The 11,476-nt window shown below is 35.7% G+C and overlaps 2 protein-coding genes and 1 pseudogene across 3 annotated transcripts; all 3 read right to left on the bottom strand.

Annotated features, from left to right (window-relative positions):
* Nucleotides 1–150: 150 nt before the first annotated feature.
* LOC107716399 (N-alpha-acetyltransferase 50) lies at nucleotides 151–4,851 on the bottom strand. 2 transcript variants are annotated; one of them, XM_016522816.1, is made up of 5 exons: nucleotides 4,646–4,851; nucleotides 2,700–2,833; nucleotides 2,040–2,159; nucleotides 1,742–1,808; nucleotides 151–1,549 (listed from the first exon to the last, which is right to left on the bottom strand). In XM_016522816.1, exons 1-5 carry the CDS (start codon nucleotides 4,651–4,653, stop codon nucleotides 1,372–1,374), a joined length of 507 nt encoding a protein of 168 aa, XP_016378302.1. In that variant the 5' UTR covers nucleotides 4,654–4,851; the 3' UTR covers nucleotides 151–1,371. The 2 variants fall into 2 exon arrangements, with proteins under 2 accessions (XP_016378302.1, XP_016378301.1); XM_016522815.1 differs by having other exon boundaries at nucleotides 2,700–2,836; nucleotides 4,646–4,850.
* A 1,734-nt stretch (nucleotides 4,852–6,585) lies between these two features.
* On the bottom strand, nucleotides 6,586–7,265 carry LOC107716375 (vicilin-like seed storage protein At2g18540). The gene is given in 2 exon segments (XM_016522785.1): nucleotides 6,586–6,935; nucleotides 6,938–7,265. Coding segments are annotated over 2 exon segments (678 nt in total).
* A 38-nt stretch (nucleotides 7,266–7,303) lies between these two features.
* LOC107716374 (vicilin-like seed storage protein At2g18540) lies at nucleotides 7,304–10,666 on the bottom strand (annotated as a pseudogene).
* Nucleotides 10,667–11,476: the final 810 nt, after the last annotated feature.

Raw genomic sequence — 11,476 nt, 5'->3', positions numbered from 1 at the left:
AATAATGCAAATAGTAATTTTTATTTAGAGGTTTAAAAGTCATACAATATAGAGCTCCAGAAAAAGATAAAATTTTCAGAAGAATGGAGGAACAAAAACATGCTTTTACTACAATGGAGAGGGCATGTCTTCTCTGGCATGCACGGAGTCAGGGCTTTTCCTGGGATATGGTTCTGGAAGTCCTATAAAATAACTTGTAGAACTAACCTGTAACACTCCCACATTGTGTATGGAAAATAGGTGGTGGTCAGTGAACATCACTGAAATGTAACTGTTGTATTGTGGGAGGATTTATTTCTGCTGCGGTAACAAATGAGAAGCTAGGATTCAAATGTAGAAACACTCAGGCAGGTAATGGTGAGGGGAAAATGAAACGTTCACATCAAAAACACTACTAAACTCTAACTTCAGTCCCGGTGGACTAAAAAATTTTTAGAGAACCACATTCACTGTAAACAATGCAACCGTCAAGGCCCATAAAAAGCCATTCCTGTTTGTTATCTGAAGCCTTCCTTACCATCTCACCAGCAGCATTACTGCAAACCCTAGAAAAAGCCCAGACTCAATCCACAAATAAAACACAAAGAAAAAAAAAAAGATGGGGATTTTAAATAATGGGCTGAAAAACAAAACATTCACAAACAAGTGGAGTTTACTCCCCTTAACCTCCCCCTTACTAAAACAGTTGTACCACTCTCTTGTTCGAGGGGGCTCTACGCTCCATTTCTTCACTGGTTTAGCCTCAACTCAGACTGAGGCGGCTGACATCACAAGGAGACATTGCATCACATGCAACCCTCCAACATTGCATATTGCCTGTATGGTGAAGCAGGAGGTCTCAGCCACCAGTAGATTCCCTTGCCGTGTGTCCGAGGGCTCAGATGGCGGGATGATGGACTTCTGCGGATCCCACATGCCCCTAAGACGATTCAAACGATCACTCCAAGGTTGCCAGCTGGGGCGCATCGAGTCATATTTGAAAAGACTTTACCTCTTTAGTTCTATTGTTTTGTCCGAGCAAAGCTATGTCCCCTTACCTTAAACAAATCTAAAACAAAGGCGAACTGTATGCTTTGAAAACATAACCTTCACCATGTCAGATCAATAAGAAGTCAGCAGATTTTTGGAGCACTTACGAATTCTGCTTGAAAACCTCCATGTAATTTCAACTCTCTAAATGATGAAACGGAAAAGAAAAAAAAAAAACAATTGAGGGGGGACTAAAGTTTTTGCACAATAAATGCAGCAAATAAATCATTGAATTTTCTGTCTAAAATGTCCTCTGAAGAAAGTGGTGAGTGTGTCAACCCTGGGGCATCTGTTACAGTTCCATTTGGGGGAAGAGACCAATCTGGTGTCGCGCTTCGACCCCTAGTCGGCTTTCTGCAGCTCTCCTGCTGGGGGCGCACATGGGCTACGCAGGCTTTTCTGAAGAACGTGGGCATCTGCTGGCTCTATCCTCTTGTAATAGTTCTTTTTTGTCTCGATGATCTCAAAGCCAAATTTCTGGTAGAAGTCAATTGCAGACTCATTGCTGATCTGCACGTGACTGCGGAGACACGAAAGAGAAAGCACGTTACTTTAGCATAGAGAAGACTCCTTAGTAATTATTCAGTGATTAATTTTCCAGCAGAGACTTGCAATTATGTGGTTACTTGAGTTTCAACATTAAACATTATGTGAATGAGACACAGATGGAGGTTTCACGACAAATAAAGCACAAGACTGTCTTAAGACTCACAGGTAAATGTTGTCAAAAGTGCCATCCTTCTCACAAATGTTCAACACATGGTTCAGCATTTTTGTTCCTTCAAACAAACATGGCAAGATAAAAATCAGTGACGGGAAAAAGTGCAAATAACAAAATTCAAACATCACTGCTCTAGTGGATTATACAAATCTTCACGTCAGGCATCACTCAAAGACAATAATCTGATTATGCAATCATGCATTCAATCCAAGGGAATCGGACCCCTTTCTGCCCTTTGAAAAAAACGAGGACACACAAGTGCATAAAACACCCAGAGAAGTGATCTCACCTATGCCAAGTCTGCGGTAAGGTGCTAGGCAACCCAGGGTCATGATGTAGAGTCGCTTCTGGTTCTGAGAGTGATCCACTCTACAGCACACGGCACCAACTGCGATGTCGTTGAAATACGCTGTAAAAGGTTCAAATGGTTAGTAGGAATCTATTTATACTACTGTTCAAAGGTTTGGGTAATCAACTTTTTTTATTTTAAGAAATTAATACTTTTAGTCAACAGGGATGCATTAAATTGATCAAAAGTGATAGTAAAGATATTTATAATGTTACAAAAAAAATTAGTTTGTATGAATGCTATTCTTTAGAACTTTCTGGTGTTTTTGTCAAGAACGTTTAACATTCATAATAATATTAAATGTTTCTGGAGAACCAAATTAGCATCTTATAATAATATCTGAAGGATCATGTGATATTGAAGACTGGAGTAATGGCTGCTGAAAATTCAGCTTTGCCATCAGAGGAATTAATTACATTTTTAAATATCAAAATAGAAAACAATTTTACTAATATTTTACAATATTACTCTGTTTGTTTAAACAAACACAGCCTTTCAAAATCATTAAAAAAAAAAAAATCTTACCAACCAAAACTTTTGAACAACATTTAACCAATATCAAAACTATCAACAGGAAGTCACAGTAGCTTTGTTTCTTACCTAGTTTGGCGAGCTCTCCTACTTCAAGGACATCTTTGTAGAACTTGTCGTTGTAGCTGACAGGGAAGATCACTTGGTTCAGACGCTTCAACTGTTTAATGTTGTGGGGTGTAACGTCCCCCAACTCGATCCGGCTACTAGAACAAAAGCAGAACGGTCAACTAGCTGTGCACAGATGCTACACATCACATCAGTAGAGCATAGTCTCAAATATAAAATAATATAATATAAAATAACACTAATACAGCTTTACTAGTAGGGATGCACAATGTATTGGTACCATACCAGTTATCAGTCAACTGATAATAGATATATAGCAGATGTATGCATGTTTATCATTTTACCTATTTTAACATTTAATTACCTTTTGCATCATGTAACGATCACTTTAAGTAATTTAATAACTGTAATTTTTAGAAAATCTGCAGTTTTTATACTATCACTATCAAACTTTATTCACTATCAAAATGTGATGCCTAAATTACATTTAAAGTAACTGATTTTTTTATATACAGAAAATAGTATAGAATATTAATATCAGCCAAAATATTTTTTTGGCTTATTCTTTTTCCTTTTTTTTTTATAACAGTGCATCTCTATTTACTATTTTCTTTCTAGTTGGTGACATCCAAATGGTGCACTCACAAAAAATATCTTGGGTCAACTTGACAGTAAACTAGCAGTGTGTAAAGTCGGTATTTATAGGAGGTCAGCATGCTGAAGCCCAATACCAGCACCAACACAACAGCTGCTGGTCATGTGCTCACCACTGCCACTTAAACAACCAGTATGAGGTGACAGGAGAAAAACATGGACGCTAAATATGGTTTACAGGAGAATGATCATTACTATTACACAACAAAACCTTGTGATTCCTGATCATCAACTCAAAATGCATTGTTTTAAATGACAAGCTTGAGTGGAGATAAAGTCTCCCATTTTTTGGGTAAAAAAAAATCATGACATTTCATATAAATACTATCAAGCAGCCTTCTAGACAAACTCAAACTGTTAAAGCAGTGGACCCCCAACCTTGCTCCTGGGGCCCCCTAAAAATACACATTTTAGAGAGTTCTCTAATCAAACACACCTGATTCACATCAGAGACCTGTAATGGGTGTGTCAGATATATGTGTACTGCTGGAGGCCCTCCAAGAACAGGGTTGGGTACCACTGTGGTAAAGATGTGAATTTTAAACCGAATTTAAAAATGGTAATGCTTAAGATAAAAGGTACTTGAAGAGAAACAGACAACATCCCTTAATTTTATCTTTAGGCATGGTCAAAGCAAATCACTTCAGTGAGATTGCACTGTGACGCAACAGTGTCATAACGCAACATTGTGTTATTCATATTTATTACAATATATGTATTATTTCATACACCAAACTTGTAGTAAAAACCTTCATGGAGTGTCTTAAAACCCCATGAACTGTCATTTTCAGTATGCTATGCGGCTAAACTCACTCCATCACGTGTCACATCTTTCTGTTTTTACATCAAAATATTCACACATATTAAACCCAACAGAACAGCAATAAGCTTTAATGGCAAACTAACGGCCTCAGAAAGATATAAGCGTGGCAGGCTAACCAAGATAGCAACTTCAAGACTGACTCAACATTTTCGGATTTAGATTCGACACACGATCCAGTTTGGCACGGATTTAAGTCGTGCCATTTTTACTGGCATATGGTTTAATCTGACGCTAGATTATACGAGGCATTTTAAGGTGTTTCCGCAACACCAGCGGAAAAAAAGAGATGGCAATGTCTAAAGGCTGGGTGTGAAAATGCGGCGCAAATGTCTCTCCTCCACATTAAGCGCGCAGAGAGCTAGCAGCTAGCATTAGAACAACTCCACTGCCCCCCTGCTGGAAAAAAGAGAGAATAGAGAGGGGAAAACTTTACTTGAGATGAAAAGACCCTTCGTAGTTGTTTACTCACCCTTTCATGTTGAAGAAAACACGTTTGTTGTGAGGGATACAGGGGCAGTTGGCGGTATTTGTAGTCTAAAGGGGAATTTGGGCAGAGTTTGGGATGTGATCCCCTCCACATGTATGTTGCTAGCACACTAGCTAAGCAGTCCGCATTTGCCTCAGTGCTGTGGCCGAAGGTTGCCAGTTATTTTTTATTAAATCACCGCAATCAACTTAAGTCAGATTGAGAACCTAATTAAACTATTTTATAGCTGTTTTGAAATATAACTCATGTACTATAATAGTTAATGTAATTTTTATTGATGTGAGCATACATTCAATCTTTGGAAATGCTCTTACGATCTCACATAAGTAAGTGGTCGATGGTTGATGAAACAGAGGATTTGGCAACGCTAGTTCTGGGAGGCTGCTTCTGTCAACCTTCACCACTGACAACAAGCAACAGGAAACAGAAAAACGGGAAATTACGTTAAGGTAATTTTATGCCTTGAAAATACAAGTCCCGTCCTATTCTATTAATCGAAATAAAACAATGTATGAATGCTTCTAAAAAAAATTATTTTAATTTTAATTTTATTAAAATAAAATTTTTATTATTATAAAAATAGATTTCCAAAGGTCTCTTCCTGTACACAATGTAATAAAATACATTAATATGTACTATAAAATGAATAAAATGTTTTTTTATTTTATAAGAGTTTTAGAGTCAAATAATTTATCTCAAATTTCATTTAAACACAAGATTTTGTTTTAGACTGTGTTCAATTTTATGCAGTATAAAATATTAAATATATATTTAAAAAAATACTTATTTAAAATGCTTTTAAGATGTTTGACAGTTAGGTAACTATGCACTACACAGCTTCTTGTTGCAACTCTAAACTTTAAATGTGACAAATAAATCTAACACAGCTCTAAGCCATCCACAATGTGATTTTAAACCCTAAATACTAACACAGAAAGCACAATAATGTACCCAGTAATTCTTCTTCACCAGTGGATACATAGACAAAAAAAAAAAAAACTATGACAATAAACAATATGGCTTTTTTTTAATTTTGTATCATTAAAGTCAAAGTATCTTACGAAATATTGCAAAATAAAAATAACCCGAAACAGTGTTTGGGGTAATGCATTACAAGTAACGTGAGTTACGTAATCAGATTACTTTTTTTAAGGAACTAGTAAAGTAATAATGCATTACTTTTCAAGTAATAATGAGTTACTTTTTCAAACATAGCATTTGTGTTTGTTTTTTTCTTTTTCTTTTTCGTTTTTTTTTTTTTTTTTTGAAGAGTTGAACTTTCTTCTCCTGCATTCTACTGTACAGACATGAATTTACATGTGAATTTACTTCATCCTGAGGCTTATTAATTTCACTTTTGGTGTGAAAGGGTTTTTACATTTGCCAAAAATATAACTTTTTTATATTAAAAACAAACAAGCAAGCCCAGCCCAGATTTAAAAAGTAACGTAACGCATTACTTTCCATAAAAAGCAAAGTAATTAGTTATTTTTAGGGAGTAACGCAATATTGTAATGCATTACTTTTAAAAGTACCTTTCCTCAACACTGCCCGAAAACATGTACATTTTAATGAATCATGTTTACCTTATATACAAAAAAACATTATTGCCTTATTTAAAAAAATGCATTGACATGTCATAAGGAATCATAAACATGTCATGTCATAAGGAATTGAATAATGAATGTAAAATAATATTCTCTGACAATGTTATGGATGTGACTATGTACAAACTAGCAGCAGAATTGCGTGTTCCTGAGCCACCACAGGCAAAGATGGTGGATTTCAAATCATGATATACCAACCACTGAGCAGCCACTGAGATGAGCGTCAATGTTAATGCAGAGATCTCTCCAGGTATTGTAGACGTCCCTGGATGTAATAAATTGCTTCCATTTATTGCATGATATTCCACATTGGTATCACTGAATGAAACATTTTCTTATTTTCAGTCTTTCAATTTCTTTCCGTAGTTCATTTGTTTCCTCACTTTTTAGTTTAAGTAAGCTTTCAAACACTCTTTCCAGGTCTTCATAATCTTTTCGACTGTGTTCGAGTTTCTCAGTAAGCTCTTGAATGTGGCGATCTTTATTCTCTCCGAACTCATTAAATTCCTCTGCTTGTTTTCTGGCTTCAACTTCATGTTCCTTCTTTATATCTTTAATTTTCTGTTCATATTCCTTTTTCAGTTTATTATGTTCTTTTTCTTTTCTATCTTTCTCCTCTTTCTCTCTTCTGCTGATCTCCACCTCTTGCTCTCGTTTAAGATCCGTATTTTCCTCCATATCTTTCTCTCCTCTTCTCTTCTCTCATCATCCTCTCGCTTACTTCTCTCCCAGTCTTCTTTTTTCTCTTGTGCCACCTGCTCATGTTTTGCAAATTGCAATTCATTTTTCTTTTCTTCAAGTTCTCTCTCTTTTTGCTCTCGCACTCTTCTCTCAGTATCTCTCCATCGCTGTCTCTCCTCCTCTATCTTTTGTCTTTCTTCCTCGCTCTCTCTTTCAGATTTCTTTCTCATTTTCTCCAGTTCCTCTTGTTTTTCCCTCAATTGTTCCTCGTGTCTCTCTTTTCTCTTTATTTCCTCTTCCTCTCGTTCTCTCATGTTTTTTCATTTCCTCGTCCCATTCTCTCTGCTGTTGTTTAAGGTTCTCTTGAATCTCCTTTTTGTCATGTTCATGTTCTTTTATTCTTCTTTCCCATCTCTGTCTCTCTTCCGCTTCCTCCCAAATTCTCCTTTGTTCTGCCAAACGTTTCCTTTTATTTTCCTCTTCTTGTTTCTTTTTTAATTCTGCCATGACACGCTCAACTTTAAGCTTTTCTTGATCTTGTTTATATTTCTCCTCTCTGTTTTTATCTTGCTCTTCTTTTTCTCTTTGCTGTTTTTCATACAGTAGTCTCTGATCTCTTTCTGCATCTCTTCAATTTTTTGGTGATATTCAGCTTTTTGTTGTTTTTCTTCATCTGATCGTCTCTTGTCATCCTCCTCTCGTCTCTTCTGTTCTGCCTTTTCTTTCTCTTCAAACTCTTTTCTGAGAGTCTCCTCTTTTTCTCTGAACTGATTCACCATTTGTATCCTTTCCTCATCTGCTTTTCTTTTCTCTTTGTCTAGTCTCTCCATCATGGTTTCCATTTCCATGTCGTAATTTGTCTGGATTTCGCTTTCTTTTTCTTTCAGTATTTCCTCCACTCTTTTTTTAATGGACATCTCTGCTTCCTCAAACATGCTGTTTGTGAAATATTGCCCCTTATTAGATTTTTTCACCTCTTCTATCATGTTTAAAAGCCAAGTAACTTGTGCATTATCTTTTTTGTCTGTTATTAAAAACTAAAAACCTGTTTCCACAGTTCCTGATCAATTTCTTGAGATCAGCATTTTTACTTTTCTCTACATACTGTTCTATTGTTTCATTTTTTCAGATAATCTCCTCTAGTGAACAGAACAATGCTGAACTGTGCAGCACTTGGACCAAAAATCATTTTTATCAGATCCACAGTGTTTTTCTCTTCATTGGTAAATCTTCCCACACTCAAGACAATAATAAAGACATGAATTGCACAATTCTTAAAAGCCAGAATCTGATGGTGCATCTTCACCTGAAATGAGAAATGATAGACTTTTAACAATTTACACAAATATGTTTTCGTCAGGTACTACACAAATAAATAAATAGTGGACTACAGCTCAACATTAAAGCATGTCCACTTGTTTGTTATTGTACTACATTCTACTGGACAAGTGTATGTCTAGTGTAATGAACATTTTATTATGGAAAATCTCAAAGAAAAAAGTATTTAAAAAGAAAAACTGTGATTAACTTTCAAATGAGATTTAAAAAGATAGCTAAGTTTTTTGAGTACCAGATATGTTATACTTATGATATACTTTTTTTCTTCACTCACCCTCTTGTTGGACATTCCGCCCTTTGATTTTGATCTCCATTTCACTCAGTTTTTCCTCTAGCTCATATCTCACTGTTCTCTTCAGCCTTTATATACATCTGAAGTGAGTAGGGTTCTGTTTTAATGCTCTCTATACATTCCAACAGGTCAGAGATCTGATCAAAGTTTCTATGGTCCTTCAATCCCATTACATTGTAATGACCTCTGTACAACTCTTTGAGATTCTGTGGTTATCACAGAATTTCTCACACTTTGGTCAACAGTGAGATCTGTAGTGAAGAGCACCATGAAGTGCTCTTTGTAGTAAAATATCTTCTGGATTTTCTCCAGTTCTATTTTGTCTTCATCAGTAAGTGGACCAACAGGAATAATGAGGAGGAAAATATGAACTCCAGAATCACAGAGAGAAACACAGCGGAGAGTCTGGCACATCACCTCCTCTTCTGAGAGCTCAGTGAGAGCTGGAAGCTCCACCACAGTGATGAGAGTTTACACAAACTAAACTAGACTGTCTCTGATGTGTGGATGAAGTTTTCCCTTGTAACATATCGGACACAGAGGCCTTGAGCTTTGTATTTCTTCCACACAGCACCAAGTTTAATTTAGCTTGAAATGAAAAACTATTTAAGAAACAGTTGACTTTGGTCCTTAAATTAACAGTTTCCTTAAACAACATCAATAAAAAAAAATACTGCAAAATATAATTAGTACACATTACACTAAATTCTACTTATTTGAAATCAGTATTTAAGAATTTATTTATTATATTTAAGTAAATATTAAATATGTGAGTATTTAAAGAACTCTTTATTTCTTCTTATTTTTATATTTATTTTTATTCTATATTTTTAATGAATACAGTTCTAATCAATTTCTTATTTTTAAGTGACAGTCTTCCATATACACCCATAAATTGCATGAGAACTCCCAACCACCCCACATGAATGGCATTAAATAATTGCACTGTAGAGTTAAAATGCTATTAATAGAGCCAAAAACCTCATTGAGGTTTTTTAAATCTTTTTTTTTTTTCATAAAATTAAAATATTTTTATCTTCTCTACTCTTTGAATGATCTCAGAGTAACATCCTGGTTGCCTTTGATCAAACTGGAGATGTACTCCTCCACACTCCTTTATTAACTGATGCATAGCATTATTCTTTAGCACAGAAGCCAGCGAGGAGGTCAGTGTCTCTTTATCAGTAGTTAACACTATTGTGCATTTAATTGCCTTGTCACTGAACTGTTTCAGTACATAATTTACTCTTCGTATGTCATCCTCACTAAAGTCATTATGCTGTAGTACGAGTATGATCACATGAGGTCCTGGATCAGACAGATACACACACACACTCTTTCACTCTCTTAGCAATCTGAATGTGGTAGAGGTCTGGCTGTAGAAGATGAGGATCATTGATGACAGTGATGGGTCTGTCCACTAGTTGTCCTCTAACTCTCTCTGTGCGCTGCTCTACATCAGCTGAAGGTGCTTTACTCTTGTATATTCCCAGGATGCTGTTTCTAACTCTGTTGTTTGCCAGTGCATCTTCCCCAGCAAGACAATCCTGAGCTCACTCACTTTAGCACAGAACAAACACACACACACACACACACACGCACACACACACACATCATGCAATGCAAAATCACTGTAGCAATCATCATTGAAAAATCTCAATCAAATATGCAGCATCAGACAGCAATAATGTCAAAATTAACATACATTTAAAAAACATATGAGACTGAGAAAAGAATTTTGCATTCTACATATAATAATAAACGTACAAACAGATTTCACATAAGACTAACAAAATAATAATAATATGAAAATATCAAGTACCAAATACCAAACATAAGTGTAATAATACATTATTTAAATGAATTACGTTGACTTACTGTTTGGATGTTCAACATTTAGACTTTTCCGCCTATTAAGCCCTAATGTAAAACACACAGAGAAACACATTTTTGTTATAACTGCATGTGTATGTATTATAACTGTATAGTGTGAGCAAAAATAATCATAACTGACTTTAAATTGAATGTGTAGTACTTAATTAACAGACTATTTAAAACTGAAAGGTGATAGTTACCAGGAAACATAGTTGAAATGATAGCTTTCAGACTGTGATTGTTTCCTTGTTGTTGCTATTTTTGAGACTTACAAACAACCACTTTGACCAGCGACTCTCTGTTTTTCACATCATTTAGTTTCAAGTCTAGACAAAACCAACCAGAGCACAAAATAAACACACAATAAAACAAGCACACTATTAAAGTAAAACTCTAATTTTTGCAAATTATATTCAACAGATTTATTGCCATTTTTATCTATTGTGGACGTCATTTAATCCACATTGCCTTTAAGTCTTATTAAAGTTTTACAACATAATAAGGTAGACAACGTGTAGCGCCCTCACCACCTGATGAGGGGAGATGTGAATTGTTAATAAAACACAGGACACGGAGCTGCTGCTTCACCATCAGAGTCTCTGTATTTTCTGAGCAGCGCGCCCCCTCCCCCAAACAGGTGAACACTTCCCAAGGGAAAATAATCAAGCAATCAGTGAATCCTTCAAGGCTGAGCAGGGAACATTAATCGTCACAGATAATACATTCTAAAGTGCATTCGGAAAATACATTCACTTGTCTTAAGTTCAGTGTTACTCTAATATAATTTATTTGCAATTTTTCTTAGTTTTACACATTTATTATTATTATTTTTAAGACCACCACATGTGTGCGTGTGTGTGTGTTTATCCTCTGTCTTTTTGGCCACCAGAAGCAAATTCGCCCCAGCCATTATATCCAATTAGCAAGAGGCTTTCTTTTCTTCTTCACCGCCCCTACCTCTCAACGCAGAGTGGTAGAGGGGAATTATGGCTGCATGCTTCTTTGATGAGAACAAATAAA

Source organism: Sinocyclocheilus rhinocerous, unplaced genomic scaffold, assembly GCF_001515625.1.
Source record: "Sinocyclocheilus rhinocerous isolate Xijiao unplaced genomic scaffold, SAMN03320098_v1.1 scaffold360, whole genome shotgun sequence".
Classification (NCBI taxonomy): Eukaryota; Metazoa; Chordata; class Actinopteri; order Cypriniformes; family Cyprinidae; genus Sinocyclocheilus; species Sinocyclocheilus rhinocerous.
Note: the sequence above shows the minus strand (reverse complement) of the source record. Positions and strands in the feature narration are given on the sequence as shown.

What these genes read in the sequence shown, in the direction of transcription:
- LOC107716399 (XM_016522815.1), bottom strand. An exon ending in TTACCGCAGACTTGGCATAG is followed by an intron (nt 1,809 to 2,039) that starts GTGAGATCACTT and finishes GTTTGTTTGAAG; the next exon opens with GAACAAAAATGCTGAACCAT. An exon ending in ACTTTTGACAACATTTACCT is followed by an intron (nt 1,550 to 1,741) that starts GTGAGTCTTAAG and finishes GTGTCTCCGCAG; the next exon opens with TCACGTGCAGATCAGCAATG.